The 18667-nt window shown below is 34.0% G+C and overlaps 1 protein-coding gene across 1 annotated transcript in view; it reads right to left on the reverse strand.

Moving 5' to 3' along the window:
- Positions 1-3007: 3007 nt before the first annotated feature.
- Positions 3008-18667, reverse strand: part of BuGZ (Bub3 interacting GLEBS and Zinc finger domain protein) — a 102313-nt gene continuing 86653 nt past the window's right edge. The window contains exons 9-10 of the mRNA XM_090415489.1: positions 15330-15522; positions 3008-3755 (exon numbers count right to left, since the gene is read on the reverse strand). Coding sequence (XP_090271615.1) covers positions 3619-3755; positions 15330-15522 — 330 coding nt within the window. The 3' untranslated portion in view covers positions 3008-3618. The remainder of the gene's footprint in view (positions 3756-15329; positions 15523-18667) is intronic.

Raw genomic sequence — 18667 nt, forward strand, 5'->3', positions numbered from 1 at the left:
AACTTCCCACCATTCCTCCTGCAATCTTCTCACTGACTCATTTGCAATCATGGCCCTTCTCAATTCTGTCCTATCATACCAAGGCAGCAGACTCACAATCTTTACTTTCTTGCTCTTCATTTTTGCTTCTAACAACTTTCATAACTTCTCTCATTGCATATTTCAAATCATTTGTGCCTGCCAAAATAATTAATTTATTCTCTCCTTTCTTCTGTAAACTTAGTTTCACTAACATTCTTTATCTTCAAACCTGGAAAACATGCTTTCATTACTTTCTTATTTAAGTATTCCTCTTATCAAATATAGATATTCTATTTAGTGGCAACTATGTTCTGTTATGCATGTGCATGCACACATGCACCATTGTTATGGGAAAATTAATTTTATAACACTCTACACAAAATGCAAATGGCTCATGATTTTCAAGAGCTGCTAAATAGATAAAAAAGCAGTAAAAAAAAAAAAAAAGATAATTGATGTCATGTCTGATATGAAAGTACTTGCTATATGACCATCAGATATTCTGACTGACTAGTAATTAGTATTATGTGAAATTACGAATACCAAGAAAATTAACCATTGCAACAGATAAGTTGCTATTTTATATTTTCAAAACATTTCAGCTTAATCTAAAACATGCTGTGTATTTAAGATTCACATTCCACTATTCTAAAAGCAATAATTCTATATATTAGAATAGACACAAACATTTTGCTACTAAATGTAGTTTAGTAGGCCAAAAATATTTAGATAATTTTAAATAGGAACTGAAAAAAGTTCAACAATTAATACAGTAGTAAAAACTTTGTGCAATGCAGAAATATGACAGAAAATGTTCAATGCATTAACTGAACACGAAAAAATACCACTAGAGAAAACAAAAACTGGATAGATATTCAAATTATTAAAAAACTGCTTTGGTATTAACATAAAGAACTATAGACAAATGATGCAAGGAAAGGAGAAAAATTTTAATGTTATGAGTAGAAATAAAAATCAGGGTTAGTGACTGGGAACAGAAATTTTCATCTGAAATAATGGAGTTCCCAAATAACAAGAACCGATGTCAAGTAAGCGTGCGTGCGTGTGTGTGTGTGAGAGAGAGGGGAGGGGAAAGAGCCACCAAATCTGAAATTGACTTGTTTTCCTCAAATTCTGTCAAATCAATGGTTTTCTCCTTTGACAAAACATTTATTCACAGTAGTTTTTGAAACCAGGAGAAGAAATGTACAGCATATGTATTTACAACTCGTATCACAAATGTTAAGCTATATTTTCAGTATCTATACAAATACCTGCGCAGCAAAAGATGTTCTTGACGAAGTCAGACGCAAACATGAAAAACCCAAAAACAATGTCCAGTATCAAAGTGACAACTGAACATTGCAATGTCAAGGCTGCCTCAGAAAGCAATCAAACAGAATGGTATTTAGAAGTAAAGAGATGTTGGTTATATGGAGAGCTGTTGACTATTTCTTTGTGGTGTTATGCAGTGTGTAAAATACGGATCCAATGACAAAACAGCAATCATTTGTTCTAGTTATATGGAGATCTACAAAATATGCTTGTGATTGGCTTATGCTATTATGAAGGCAATAAGCTACTTCACGTTAAGAGACTGAATACAGCTAAGATATGCTTATAGATTTAATCGAACAGTTATAATATGGTTAAGTAAAAATTCTTTTCTCTGTCCTATAAGACAGCTTAAAAAATAAATGTTTTGAGCAAACTAGCAAAGTACTGTAAGCTCCCAGCAATGTGTGTATTTTTATAAGATAATATAGTTAATAAAACATTCATGATTAAAAATCACAAGTCAGAATTGAAAAAAAAAAAAAAAGTTGAAATGTCAAAATGCAAATCAATTACTGTTGTCCATACTATTACTTTTCTGAATATGTAATAAGTGGTCCCATATTGAATCATCTTCATTATAAATTTCCCTTGTTAATCAGTTGAGATAACTACATTTTGCTCAGCTCCCAATCGAATTCTGTAATTTCTAAGAGCTGAGCAAAATGTTTTATTTGCTGGCCATTGTTCCAAGGTAACTGCATTCTAAAATCATCTCTCAGAAAGATCTTGGATGTTCAACCTTCAACCATTATGCAGATCATATTTATTACAAAACTTAAGACACAAAGTATGGCCTGAATAATATATTAAAATGAAACAAAAGTGTGAAGTGTTTGCATGTGTAAATAAATACAGACATTTAAGCATTTGTAAATGTACTATTTCTCAATAAGCCTATTAACTATAAATAGATAAATTAACCATACTGTTAATTTTACAGAAAAGTCTTTCAACAAGACAAATTACTGTAAAAATTAAGAATCATCAACAGATCTTTTAGCAGTCATTTTAAAACAGCATAATATTATGCTTATCCTTGATGAAAATTTAGATCTCAGGCTTTTCTGAGCAGCATGCACCTTAGTGGCTTTGCATAAAAAGAGAATAAATATCCAAAAAATATAATACAACACAGAAAAGCATTAAAATAGGCACACAAAAACAAAGTCCTTGAATAAATGCTTAATGGTAATTATCACAAAACAAGGAGAAATTTCATTTTGTATTAACTGTTTTGATATGCAGAATTTAAAAATTCTGCAGAAAACAAAGATAAATTATGAAGTTAGAAAAGCAGTTAACTCCAATTATGCAACTACTTTTGTGAAAATGCAATCTTCTAGAATGAAATTTTGCAAAGATATATACAACAAAAACAAATATGCATAAAACCTTTTTGGATCTAGTGAAAATGGTAGCATATAATCCATACAGGAAAAAGAATATTAATAATACCACTTTTACTATATGTGCAGGAGAAAATTAGTTTGTTCTTATCAACTAAATTAAATAAAAATCACATCAGTTATAAAATTAATGCACCAAAATGTGTCTGAAGAAAAATGTCTTTGAATTTGTTCAAAGACTTACCTTTGTGTTTTTGTAAATACAGTTCTCAAAATTTAGGGAAAAAATGACTACAAAAATACATAAACAGAAATGATTTAATAATCAGTACTTACATAAAATGATACAGATGACAGAAGTAGACAGTTATACCACTGAAAATGAATTGTAAATACATCATATCATTGTGCTTACCTTACAAGCATTCCAATTACGATTCCCAAGTTCTCACATTATTAGAAACGAAGTTCTTGCTAACAACATATACAATAACATTTCTGACAGTAAAAATAACAGACAACATATTTAAAACAGTTGAGAAGAATGCGTATTTACATATGCAGGGAATCAGACAGTTAAATTGAATGAGCATTCGGTTTAACTTACCATTTCTCCTCTCACAGTAACAATGACTTTTCTCTCTCTCTTTTTTTTTTTTTTTTTTTTTAAACTCTGAAAATTAAGATACAATAAAGAAAACCTGTACCTTTCTCTCAGTCCACAGCAGACTCCTTATATACAACTTAACACATGGAACAGTTCAAATGCTAATTAAAGATTAAAACGTTTCTGATCAATTAAGCAGAACATATAAACTTGACTTTTGGCCTATATACTGAGGTCACATATCAGCTGAACTATAGATGTGAAGAATGACAGTTGCAAATGACTTATCTGAGAAAGTATGCTGCATCAGTTTAAGAATGGTCGAGGACCTCCCTGCCTCATTATAGGAGGAGGAATAAGCGGCGGTGCTGGACCTTGGTGGAAAGGCATTGGAGAAGGATATGGACCTGGCATTGCTGGACCTGATGTTACTGGAGGCATACCTATAATAATTAACAAGTTACACTGTTAAGAATGTTACAAATTGTATCCATCCAAAAAATAAAATCAAAATACAAGTCACTATGATAAGAAATTACTTATCCTTTATTTCATGTTAGTTAGCATGTCATTCACTGCATGTAATTTGAATGTACTAGAGAAGAAACATTAAGTAGTAATAGGATGAAATTAACTGAGTTGCCTCAATTTCCAATTAAATATGATGAGTTATGAATTTAACATTAACAGTTATAATACAAATGATTTATATTATCAAATATTATCCTGTGTACATCCAGGGATAGTACAATGGTCAACAATTTTGCCTACACATGGAGGCAATTATATGCTATAGATTTTAAATGTGCAACCTTTGCAACATGCATAAGTTTAATATATATGTATATAAATAATAACCTTTAACCCATTTTTTAAAATATTATATCAATGCAAAAAACTGCATTTTTGGTAGCACAGTGTTCATTTCCATCTCCACGCTTTGTACAATTTGTTTCAATAATGGAATACCGCCAGTTGGCATAATCAAAATAAATATAAAAATGGAGGGAAACTAATGTAAAGACATTTAATGTAAAATTTTTGCTTAAGTGTCAGGCATCTTCAGTAGTACAGGATTGCAGATAGGCAAAATAAACAATTCTAAAAAGCACTTTTAGCAAATGTAAGATAATTAAAACAGCCAATAATTTTAACTTACACACACACACACACACACACACAAATAAAGTTAGGGAAGATTAGCATCGCCTACAAAGGGTATACACATGTAGACTATAACATTTGTTTAAGTTAGGAAAACGAAGTAAAGTTTCATAGGTTTCTTTAAAGAGATTTTATGAGGAAACAACTTATGAAGGACTCTTCTTGTTCCAATAAACTGTTTAGTGCAGATAGCAAGGTCTTATCAAAGTGTTGTAGGGAAGCTAAATGACTTCCTTATCATTAGATGTCAAGGTTTGTTTCAGTATTGCAATTATTCTCTGAGTCGTACAGGAAAACCTCACTTAACGCGAATTCAATACAAACGATTGAGTGAAATTATACTATTTTGCGCTTTAAGTGAGTGAATAATCAGTTAACGTGATTTTTTTACGTTATGTGAAATTTTTTGTTGCCAATCAATAGTGAGCAGAAAAGCTGGAAGTCATGAAGAGATATGAAAGTGGTGCTAGTAATACAATGGCTGTGCAAGATCTGGGATACAGTGAGTCTACAATTTGGACTATATTAAATAAGAGCAAAGAATAAGGAAAGTTGTTACTGGTTCTTTAAGCATGCAGATCACCTGAAATAGAAGCTATTTAATGATTGAGATGGAGTCTTCTATCACTCTGGATTGAGGATTATAACCAAAAAAGGATCTCTCTTAGTGCAGGGAATATTCAGACAAAAGCTCTCAATATTTTTACCTCATTGAAAGAGACCAAATTTCAAGAGGAATATGAAAGCTTTACTGTGAGTTTAGGTTAGTTTGATTGTTTTAAAAATCGAGCTAGACTACAAAACGTAAGAATAACTGGGGAATCTGCTAGTGCTGATAAAGATCCTGCGGCCAGTTTTCCTGAAGAACTACAAAGGATAATTCAGGAGGATGATTATGACGATCGGCAAATATAACATTGACGAAACCAGTCTCTTTTGGAAGACTATGCTAACAAAAACTTCCCTAGCTAATACTGCAGCATCTCAACCAGGATACAAAGTATCTAAAGATAGTCTTTTATTTTTACGCTTTCATTAGGAGACAATGCATAGGCTTTAAACTCAGGCCTATATTAGTTTATCGTGCGCAAAATCTAACATTAGTGAAGAAATAAGCACAATTGGAAAAGAACTTGGAGTTGATGGATAAAGATGTGAGGATGATTCTCCTTCAACTAGAAACAAAGCATGCATATGAAGAAGATAAGGAGTGCAAACAAGAAGAGAATGTTACGACTATGAAGCTAACTGCCAAAGAACTTGAGCTAATCAATCACATTGAATATGCTAAGGGAATTTTGTTTGATGCTGATCCTGATATGGAATGAAGCTTCGAGTCCACCAAAATCTTGATAAAGCGATCGCCAGCTATAGCAAATTGCATGATAAGATGAAAAAGTCCAGCATGATTCAAACATCTTTACTTCTTTTTGTAAAAAAAAGTAGCTCAATCAAATGTTTAGACATTACATAAAAATTTAAGCAATTGATTTTTATCAACTTCGATGATTTTATCCTCAAATATAGCTTATACTGTATTTTTTTCTCAAATTTACGCTAACTGGTTGATGAATTATAATTATTCCTATTGTTCATTGTATTCATTTAATGCGATTTTGCTTACCATGCATAATTGATGGATTAATTAATCACTGGATATCTAATCACACCAAAATTTATTAACATTGAACTGATAATCACTTTCACATGCCCACAATTCCAGTTTGATTACTGTACCTATCTTTGCATCATCATCAAATAGCTGTATGTCACATATCAACTCCTTTCCAATATCATTAATGTACAGATCGAATAACAATAGACCAAGGACTGATCTTTGAGGCACACAACTAGTTACCTTGAATCTTGTAGATTGATAACCACCATACACAACTTTTTCATATGTCAGTAGTTTATAATCCAATCCCATATTCTCCAATTTATGGAACAATATTCCTCGCTGTATTCCGTCAAAAGCGTTAGCAAAATCCAAAAGTATCATAGTGTAACCATTCCCCTTGACTAACTCAGTGGTAACATTATTATAAAATGTGAGCAAGTTGCTCAAATGACCTCTTAGTAAACCCATGCTGTTCACTGCAAAGTAGAGATTCTTTGTCAACTCATTTCTGCATGTCAGCCCTAGCCATCTTTTCCAAAATCTTCACCACCACTCCTGAGATACTGACTGATCGATAGGTGGCGCAAAGACATCTGTCTTTGCACCACCTATTGCACAAGGGTAGTGCAAAGACATCTGTCTTTGCACTACCCTTGTGCAATGGGATTGCTATACATTCTTTCCACTCCTGTGGAATCTTCCCTGTTCTGAGACAAACTATATTGCGTGGTCAAGGGAATAGCCAGTTCAGCTGAACATGGTTTAGCATCCATGTTAATATCCCATCACTTCCAATTGCAGAATTTTTATTCAGTTTGTGCAACTGCTCTAGTACTTCTTCCTCATATGGTGAAGAGGGAGCAGTCAGTTCAGTGTTCCATATACCAGGTTAATAGTTTTTAGCAAAATGGCTTTAGCTGAACAATCATTTCTGCATTCCATCTGAATGCAGTAGAGTTATTCTTTCATATTCATTCTTTCTTTAACTTGCATAGCAGTTCCCTTTCATACTCAAACTTAGCTTTCTGTACAGCACTGCTGCTTATAATTATCATAACTGACATCATTCATTCTTTGAACTCTGGGGATACATTCTGATATCACATAATTTAAGTATTTTTTTAAACACTTCACACACACACACACACACACACACACACACACACACACACACACACACACACACACACACACACACACACACACACACACACACTCTCTCTCTCTCTCTCTCTCTCTCTTGGCCTCCTTCAAATCCAATAACTGATACCATGACATAGAATCCAGCATGTCTCTTAGGTGGTCATAATTTCCTGCTTTATAGTTCAGCATGTAAGTTTATGAATGCTCCATTCAGTAAAGGAGCCACTTCCCAAGTGAGTATTGCATGATCACTGTCACCAACCAGAGGCAGAACAGTTACATCCTTAACTGAACCCCAACTGTCTAATTAAAACAAAGCAATTTGATGGGATATTACACTTTTTTTTATATAATGTTCGTCAAAAAGCTTTATTTTATTATCCTACATGTTTCGCCAATTTTTTTTCTATCAGCATCTTTCAGGGAATACAAACTAGTAAGCTATATGAAGGTAACAGACTAGGTTATGATAATAATAACAGACATAACCTAGTCTGTTACCTTCATATAGCTTACTAGTTTGTATTCCCTGAAGATGCCGATAGAAAAAAAAAATTGGCGAAACATGTAGGATAATATAATAAAGCTACTTGACGAACATTATATAAAAAAAGTGTAATAGTCTTATAAATAATAGTCAAGAAAAAATTCAACACAATTTGATGGGATGTTGTCAACAATGTGCTTTCTAGCCAGTGATCTGAATGTTTAAGTGAAAGAATATTAATCACGGTCAGAAGTATATATGACTCCTTGAGGTGGACCCAACCCAGATGTGTTGTTTAGAGAAGCGCTTCCCAAACTGGGGGCCGTAGGTTTTGTTGGGGGGGGGGGGGGCTGTGATATAATGAAAACAAATTTAAAATGTTTTAAGACAAAGTAGATTTTTTTTATTCTAAAAGAAACATATTTAACTTTATTTATTATTTCTTATTTTTTTTTTTTTTTTTTTTATATTTTAATGGAAAAATTCACACATTGGTGTTGGTTCACAAACTTTGCTTTCTGCGTATTTTGGCGCTTAATGAATATTAGTAAATATTGCGTATTCATATGTTTCATTTCAAAGTGGTGGTTAATTGTATTTACTTCGAATGCTTTCCAGGGAAGCTCCAAATCTTCCTGTCCCTTTCATCACGCATTCGTAATCAGGGACTGCTGATATTGACTTTATATACATATCAACTTGTTTTATATTATCACTATCATCCCAGCTAGTTTTCTGTTACCAATAACAGTTTTGCATATACTTCACATGCGAAACTGTTATTGACGTTTCGCATGTGAAGCTTAAAAAAAGCTTAAACAAGTTCATGTGGGGAGAAAGTAACTCGCTTGCAGTGGTAAACAACACACCCTCCCTAACAGCCACTATACTGCAGAGGCAATAAAAGCAAGTACTTTTATTATGCCAGTGAATAAGGTATGAGGAGTCTGTGTAATATATTTCTCAACAAATAGTGCAAAAAACACTAATTAATGAATCACATGTCCCCTCATACAGAAACTATGCTGTATAGACTGAAACAAAACCATATGTTGCATGGGCAAACACAATATCTAACTAAAAACTATTGTTATTATTAATTAGATGTGTGTGAGTTCGATTTCCCAAGGCAGCAATAAAATTCAACCGAACGTGTTAAAATTCGTAAAAGCGTTAAAACTATATAATGAATGTTATGGCAGTTTCACATATAGAATTCGGTTGAAGAGAGTTAGCATTTCAACTTAATTGTCAGCTATGCTTTTATCTTTCGGTTGCACGATCTTTTGTTAACACCGCACCAATCATATGCACATTTTAATAACCTGCCTTTGCTGTCTGTTTCGCATTAGGCTTAATTACCTTAAAGGGAGAAAAGTCACAAAAGAGAAAAATGTTACTGGTCTGGGGATTCCTTTATTCAGGTAATATTCACTAATTTCATGTTATCAGTCTGTGGTGTGCCAGTATCGGTAAGTGGTGATATTATTTGATCTATGTTAAAAAATTTAACCCTGAGATGGATAAGTGGCTGATAAAAAATAAAAAAAAAATTCCTGCGAACAATCAGAAGAAGCAGAAACACTTAAAAAAAAAAAAAAAAAAAAAAAAAAAAAAAAAAAAAAAAAAGGACAGTATTTCATATTTTACCAGAACAGCCTGCATTGTCTTCAGAACCAAACGGTAAGAGGCAAAAAATGTAATATATGCATTTGATTTTTGCAATATTCGCTGTGTATGTTTTGTATTGAATATAAATACAATAAATATTATAATAATATCTCTCTCTATTACGATTTTTTTCAAGGAGGGACCCTGACATCCAGAAGTTTGGGAAGCACTGGTTTAGAGAACTGGTTCAGTTCAACTAGAGCATGTGTTTGGAAACCCTGGTGGAAGGCCAGGTCTGGCATGCTTCTTTGAGGATCCTGTAGAGAGAATGCCGAGTGCTACTCTTAAAAACCTGGAATTTTACCACCCCATCCAAGACAAGCTATTGTAGGGAATCTAGTGACCATCATTAGATTTTCGAGGAGGTGGTGTACTCCATTCAACTCTAACACCTTATCCCAGTACAGCAACTGTTGGGAACCCTCGAGTCTGACTCTAGCAATGGTGATCTCTTTAGATTGGGTTGATGGAATTGACAGGACGAACCTGTCATTAATGAGTTACTCTGAAATCTATATATAAAGATGAAAATAAAAGATCCTTCCTTAGGAATAGGTGGTCATAGCTATTTGGAATAAGATAGCTTAAGTTAGTATGCAAGCTAGGTTTAGAAAAAGGATCATGATCATGTGCTTGACAAACAATAAAAGAAACAGAAAGGTGCAAGTTCGACTGGTCTAATCTGTGGCTGGACCAGACCTGGTGTTAGCGAGATATCGGAATCCATCGCTGCCCTTATGGCTGAAAATACAAGAGGCCATAGTTGGCTAAATGCATGGCCATGTCATGCATCTCAAACTGAATGCCTTTAGGTTCTTAATGTGGGACAATGACTGAACACCTCTAAGTCACACTCCTGCCTAGTCACTGCAACGATAACATTCATGCTTTGCATGTTTAAAGGTAGCACTAGCCGGAGTTGCTTTCGCACTGTTATAGTGCGATTGCTCTAGCAATGGGGTCACTAGATGGAAGCATCAAGGCAACTGTTGAGACTATGCAGCATTGCTTCCTACGCCACACTATTCAGGTATGATGTGCAGGCACCAAATCGTCCACAGATGACTTAGGTACTGGTCTGGGTGTCGCGCTTAGAACAGCCACAATACTGCAATCTTTTAAGACTTTTATTGCTGTCCAAATTCTGATAACACTCTGAATTCTTTAATTATCTCTCTAAGGCTTGATTGTGTAATTACCTAAGCAGCAAGGTCTTTCTAACTCTACTGATCAAGCTTGAAGAGATGTGCAGTATTAGCTATTAACAATCTACTAAACCAGATAGTCATCACCATTTTCCTACTGTCCTGGATCTTTTCTAAAAACTCTCTTTTCTCCCTTAAAGAACATCTTATAATATCTTGGGATCAGCCTCCAGTTGCTGAGCAGTGACACAATTTTAAAGATATCAGAATTTAACTCAGTGAAGTATCCATTATAACTAAGCTGATCATCATTTGAAGATGGAATTTTCCAGGTAGCATCCAACTTCCTGGTTGGTAGAATATCATCTCGCATTATCTATTCAATCCAAACAAAGAGAAATAGTGTCTTTATGCTTAAATGGATGGAACATCTTCACTCCACCATTATATACTCACCTGATTTAATCCTTCCTTCTATCCCAAGGCAGCCAATTTCCAGAAGCAGAACTTCCCGTCATCTGTGGATGTTGCCTGTTGTTCAAATATAACAAGGCGGTATGTGTTGATAAAAAAAGTAGTGTGCGAAATTTCCTCTGTATCAGAGGTTCCCTCAAATTAAGTCTTACCCCTGTTTGAAAAAACTTGGTTATAATTAATAAACAACCCTAAATTCAGCAATGTAATTAAGGTACATACCTAAATCAAAAAATAATAATTTTTGGTTTTGGTATGCATCTAATAAGTAGGCATAATAATAACAACAAACTATAAAAATGGAGGAAAACTCACGTTAAAACTTATTTATTTGTAGAATTTTTGCCTAAATTTCATAGGTGTCTTCAGTACACAATTAGAAAACAGCAATCAAATAAACAGATCTTCCAGCTCGTCCAAAATAAGATAAGCCATGAGAGCAAGGAATCTGGCAGACACCTGGAAAACCAAGAGGTGGAAGCTTATCCACAGGAAAAAGGTAAGAAAGGTGGAGATTTTCCTGATGGCAAAAGGTAACAAAAATGTTCAGTGATTTTAAAATTTTTGCTATGTGATCAGAAGTGCTTTGCATATAAGGGAAAATAATGCAAGTTATTTCTTCTGGATTAGAAGAGGCAGAGATTCCATAACCATTCCATTAAATGCTTTTGTGAGAAAGGAATCATTAAAACAATTTGATAAGAAGGTAAATTTAATATGTTGTAATTATTTCTATAAAAGTTCATCAGAAGAATATAACGAATGAACACAATACCGAAGTCTTAATAGTTCCAGGCCTTTTGACTAGGATGGTAGTGAGATTCGGTGTGGATATAATGGCCTGTAAGAGTCTTCTTCCAAAAAACTGAAAATTGTAAGCTTCCATCTAGTCGATGAAGAATTGGAAGATCTAAAAAGACTATTTGGTTATCTAGTTCTAATGTAAACTGGATTCTAGGATGAACTGCATTTATTTTGGAAAGGCAGTAACTCAGAAGAAGAGCCAATCCAAATTGGAAAAACATTGACATATCTGTACCAATGAGTAAATATTGGAGAAATAGGACTGCCCACAGCTGTTCCTTCAATCAGTTCATAGAATTTGTGTTGAAAGGTGAAATAACTAGAATGTAAAACAAAAAAATAGTTTAGCACTATCTGATGCCCTATCCACAAAAGCACATTAAATAATACTTAATTGACTTAACCAAACACACTGAAGTATTTCAAGTATTGGTAGCAATTATGGAGTATTTTAAATTCTCCACAGCTAAGGAGTTAATTAGATTCTTTAGTCACCTTATAATTTTAACTTGGAGATATTACTGTGTGTGTGTGTGTCATGATATACCAGAAAGTGATAAATTCAGGAATAAAACTGTATATGAGATCAATAAATTAAGGAAATGGTAACAGAACACAAAGGACTGACAGGAATCATACATGAATTATTCTTTGCACTTTAAGTGCAAACAATAAGAAAAAGAAAAGTCCTATGAGAGGCACTCTCTATGGGTGCTGATGGCTAGCTATAATTCTTAAATCAAGATCTAAGGCTAGCCAACAGCACCCATAGAAGGTACCTATCATAGGACTTTAGTCTTCATTTATTCTAACTTCACTTCATCACTTAGTTTGTGTGCTTTTGTGTGTATTATTACAAATTTAACATTGTATTTCTGAAGATGTCTATGACAGATGAAATGATTAAACCTGCTGTTTCTCTTTATTATTTCTCTTTGTGCTATAATCATTCCATTAAAGTGCAAAATGAGTGATGTTTGCTGCTATACTATATTAAATTCAAAAGATGATTTGCTCTATGAAGTTACCACTAGTATACAAATGAAATTCAGATTTTTATATATTCTCTCCATTGTAAAGTTGCACGTGCACGCACACACACAGTAATACATAATGGCATTGGTCATAACAAAAAAATTGACCACCCCCACCCAATCGAGATAAGAGATATTACATTTATGAATATGATGACTTCATCAAATTCCTGCCATGAACTCTCGAGGGATGTACAGGATACGATAGTACTACATGAAAAATTTACGTCATTACTAACTTCAATTTTCCTCCAAATCAGTCTGTTACTTGTCAAGACTCCAACATTATCAGATCTTATATTTCTATCGTCTAAGGCACTTTGTACCGTATCAATCCACCTATATCTTGGTCTTCCTCTGGGTCGTTTTCCTGCCAATCTGGCAGAGAACACTTGTTTTGTTAATCCTTCCTTGCTCATTCTGTTTAAGTGACCATACCACCTGAGATTAGCTCTGCTCACACATTCCTGGATGCTGACAATGTCAAGTTCTTTCCTAATATCCTCGTTTTTAATATGATATTGCCAATGATGCCATCTGTTCACGCCTCCAATCTTTCTCAGGACTCTCATATCTGCGGTCTCTAGTCTTTGGTCAAGTGTTTTACTTCTGACCTAGCTCTCAGATTCATAAGTTAAAACTCGTTTGAACACCGTTTTGTATACAGCTAATTTACTGTTTCCGACTAATTTCTCACTTATTCCATATGAATTTATTAGATTGACAAATATGATGACTTTTCCCTGTTAATTTTTGAAGTACTAAAATGAGAACTTTCTCAATTAAAGTCAAATACTGCAATGATAGCATACAAACTGCAAAAAACTCTCAGATTCATAACTTAAAAACACTGGTTTGAATACTGTCTTGTATACTGCTAGTTTTGGTGTTTTGGCTAATTTCTCTCTTATTCCATATAAATTTATTCAACCAGCTCCCCATCATACCATATTTGCTTATTCTGTTGTCTATTTCCAAATTTAATTTTCCATCTTCACTAAAAATTGTGCTTAAAATAGCTGAAACATTTTACTTCTATAGATTCTCCACTGAGAATGCATCCAAAGTTTTCTATATTCCTGCCTATTTTCACATTTTTGTTCTTTTTATTGCTGATTTTCATGCAAAATTTGTTACAGCTTTTATGCTATTTAGTTAGACTTGCACTGGACATGTTCAGGAGTACAACATTTGCATAAAGCAAAGAGCTAATTTTGATATCTGCAAGTTTAATGCCACTTCCTTTGATAATGTGATCCATATAGATGATGAATAAGTGTAGGGATAATGTGCATCTTTGTGTTACACTTGATTTTACATCAATCCACTTTTCTGTATTTCCTTTAATTCTAACTGCTGACTTGCAACTTAAATAAAAGCTATGTATTGCTTTGTAAAGTGTTCCATTTCTCTATATAATTTTTTCTCAGCCTGTTGGCAAGCATGCTTGCATATATCTTAACTGGAACAAAGTAGAGAAATTTCTCCATAATTCTCATATTCAGCTTTATTCAATTTATATAGATAGGAACTATGACACCTCTACCCTAATCATCTGGAATTAATCTGTCTAATCAGATTCTGAATTATGCATTTAGCCGCTGAAAAACGTTTCCACCACATGTTTCAGCATTTCTGCTCAAAACAACAATTCACAAGTTGTCTTCAGCTCCTTAATATTCACAAAAATGTTTTCTGCATACAAACTTTATGAACAAATAGTGAATGCAAATATGTTTGGATAGTAATTAGCAGCATCCCAACATGTTAAACTGATTTTTTTTTGGTTTAATTTAAAAATGACAACTTAAATATTCTCTTGTGTAAATAAACAACCTAAATGGATGAAATATATGAATTTATGTCATTTTGAAACTGAAACAACATATGGATACTAGTGACCATCTAAATGTTATTTAAATTTTAATGGGCATTTTGCATCCAAATAATTAGTGATGTGCAAACACAGATTGATAAGGGGCTTAAAGCTGCTAAGCCTGATCAAATAAAATTAGTTCTCATACAGAAATATCCTTTCTGCTATAAACAGCTAATAGTGCAAAAATAAACTATCCAAAAGTAGAACTCTTTATACATCTGAAGAACTAGTGAAACTGAAATACATCCTCCATTTTTATTTACAAATGTTTAAATAAATCTTAAGTGCCCATATAAAATGTACCATTTTATGATAACTTACTTGAAGTATGTCTCAAATTTCAGAGTGAAAGGAAGGTAGATGTTAAAAACATGAAATACAATTCCTATCCAATGTTTTTCTTTTTCCAAATATGATACTTTTACAATAAGGAGAATCCTTTTTCATAGGAACTGATTGGAATAAAATAGAGCTTTAGATTATTGTTAAGTACATGAAACACATGGACAGCTTTAAACGATTAAATATTTACTTACTCTGAAAATTTCCGGACCATATGCAGAATATAATAACCTGGACATAAATAGGCACCTACCTGGAGGAATCCCCATGGGAGGCCTCATCATATTCATACCGTTCAGGAGTGGTGGTCTTGATTGGGGTACAGGTCCTGGGCCTGGAGACATTGGAAGGTTTTTTGATGGGCCTGGTATCATCATGCCACTTGGCATTGAGCTACCAGCTCCTAACATTACTTGATATTTTGGCATCCGAGCTCTTCGTTCCTCCTGTAAGTAAAAAGCAAAAATAAATTCACAGTCCTTTAAGATTTATAACATGATTAAGCTAGTAGTATATTTTATGGACTATTATGCAAAAGAACTTGCAAAGCAAGGAAAGATAAAATATGTAATATGGAATTATTAGTAATTCCATCTTACCAAAATCAAAGGACAAGTATTCTAAGATGAAAAATTAAATTAACAGATAATTGTAGTCTGAATTCTAGTGAAACTACTGTCATCTGGCAGATAATCAAGGTATGGGATTAATAATCAAGATCCCTCTCGCTTGACTTTTACCAATTTTACTTCAATCACTAGTACTAAAATCTGTGGTAATCAATGAGCTGGTGATGCACAATATAAATTTTTCTAGCCAAACTAACCCATACCTTCCTGTGGTATGACCAGTTTCCACAGCATAACTTTTCTAGTTTTTGAGGATATAATATACCAACTAGACCACTAGGTGATAGATGATTTCCATTGCCAAGTGAAACACCACTGTCCTGCTTGTTGGTGACATGAAGTAGCTAATGCCATTTAATTTAACATTTCCCTCCCCACCCCCACTTTCTTGCATGCATTGTTGTGAATGGTTGCCTTGTTGGGCATGCTCGCTACACCATAATTTTTGAACTAGGGAACCAGTACTTTCTCCATTTGAGGGTATAGGGATAAAGTGGCTTCCATGGGATGGCTGACAAATAGTACATGCACTGAACTCACTAGTAAATGCTTCAGAAGGTTTTGCAAATAATTTAGAATTATTGATAAAGCCTCCTGAATACTTTATAGATGCTACTTATTCTGCAACATTTGGGAGGTGTGCCTAGAGGGAGTCAGAGTACAGCGGTATACAGGAGCCATACTTGGAATGATTGAGGTGCTTCTTGTGCATGTGAGTCCTGTCCACAACCAGAAAAAATAAAATAAAATAAAATAAAATAAAAAACCTTCTCCATACTTTACCAACATCTGGAGGTATAACACCAACAGACATCTAAACCAATTCTGTTATTCATTACTACACATCAGCTGGTACACTCTATGGTTACAATGCATCACACATCATGCTTTCCATAAAGGTGGAATATGCACTTTTGTCAGGTCTGATAACTCATAAAGTTTAATCAGACCTGGAATTTCCTTTATATGATCTGGTTTGGCATAAAGATTTCCTTGCCTTTACAACTCTCCTGATTCTGATGATTATACTGACCCTTTTACTTATCCCCGAAAGTTAACCAAGCCTAATCACCAAAACAGTGAGATAATTTTCCTTGGAGATTTCAACATGAACAATTTCGAATATTTCCCCCCCTTCTCAAACTTGAGAGATCAAGTTGAAAGAGACGTTGAAATGTTTCCCGTCAATAATGACCAGGAATAAATTGTTAACCTACATAACTATTACAATTCCAGGTAATCCTCATCATTCTCCCGACATCTCAGACTGTTTACTTAAGCAGCACTTCTAAATAAATACACTGCTAGCATTAACTCTTGAAGCTTAAGTCACCTGAATACTACAAGTTTTTGTGCATGGTGAAGAGAAATGGAATGTACTGTCATCAGCAAAACAATGAATAAGACTTGACATTAGTGAGAGAAGAGCACTGATGTACAGGAGAAAGGCTATCAGCTTTCCTCCCTGATCATTCATTGCATATCATGATGGATGGACCCCCCCCCCCCCCTCCAAAAGTTATGGTTAGGTTAGGAGCAGACACAAACCACAATATCCTTTGGTCTAGTACCTGCCTTTTACATCAGTGCAAAAGCATTTCTACACTGCCCAAACTTAAATTGGAATGACTAACTAATGCCAAGATTTGAGAAAATCTCATCCTTATAAATGGCAAGCAATAAAGTGTCTCTTCTCCAACCCCCCCCCCCCCCCATTTAATTTTTATTTCTTTCTTCATATATCATGTCATTTAAATGAAAGTATTTGACTTATTTTATTGCACTTCAAAGTTTGATTTAATTTTAGTGAATAAGTCACCTGAATACTACAAGTTTTTGTGCATGGTGAAGAGAAATGGAATGCACTGTCATTCCATTTCTCTTCACCATGTTTATCATATTTTGTAACCATCCATGTGGTGGCACTCCATGACAGGGTTCAACTCTGTAAAAAGGAATAACATTCCTTTGTCTAGCTTCATCATGTGATCATGCTGATGCACTGATGATCATTTGGTAATTTTAGGGAAAAATATTTGCAATAATTAAATTATTATTCTTTATTCTTGTGAATGTGTTTCTAATCATTACTATGCCACAAATGCCATTAAAAATTCATTGAATGATGGTATAAGTTTTACAGTAGCTACACTTCATAATTCAGATATCCTAGTCAAAAAGTTGAATTCCAAACGAGTGCAGAACTTTCATATACATCTGTAAAACATGAAATACAACTAAGAATTACAGAAGAACATTCCTATGCTTAAGGGTCAAAGCTGCATAACTGTCTGGAGAAGACCTCCACATAGCCTTTAAAGTAATGAGGAGAACCGACAAGGGCTTCTGGCTGCAATGTCCAATCCTCACATTCTCGTGAGGTACCTACGTGGATACTGAATAAACGAAAATGGGCTGGCAAACTGGGATTTAACTGACCAAACTGTAATCTTATTGGCTTAAACCACAATATAAAATGATGGTACAATATGAAAGAATTCCATGTCGGCTGGGGAATCGCCCAGTTAAACAAGGCCACTCCATTGTTTTCACCAGGGAACCAGGGTGAACAGTGAAAAGCCAGCTACTGAAACAAATACTGAACCTAACTCACAACATCACAAGAGTTCAAGATCGGTACTATCAACATAAAGAAGCCTGAATGGCAAAGAAATGGAATGGCTGAGGAATTGGATAAGTACCAGATTGACATAATAGAACTGACTGAAACAAAAAAGACAAAAACTGATAAGATCTTTCTGAGTAATAAATACAAAATGTTATATTCAGGCAAAGAATAGTTATAGTATTCAACACTAAATAGAGGCTAATCTTGAATGGCAGATAATATCAAGTAGAGCGATGTGGACAAATATCAGAATGGGGAACAGGACAATAAGACTTATTTGTGTGTATGCTCCCACAGAAGGTTTTACTAAAGGCAGAAGTGGAGGAATTTTTT

The sequence above is a fragment of the Typopeltis vanoorti genome, chromosome 3, assembly GCF_054136105.1.
Source record: "Typopeltis vanoorti isolate ZY-2024b chromosome 3, IOZ_Tvanoo_1.0, whole genome shotgun sequence".
Taxonomy (NCBI): domain Eukaryota; kingdom Metazoa; phylum Arthropoda; class Arachnida; order Uropygi; family Thelyphonidae; genus Typopeltis; species Typopeltis vanoorti.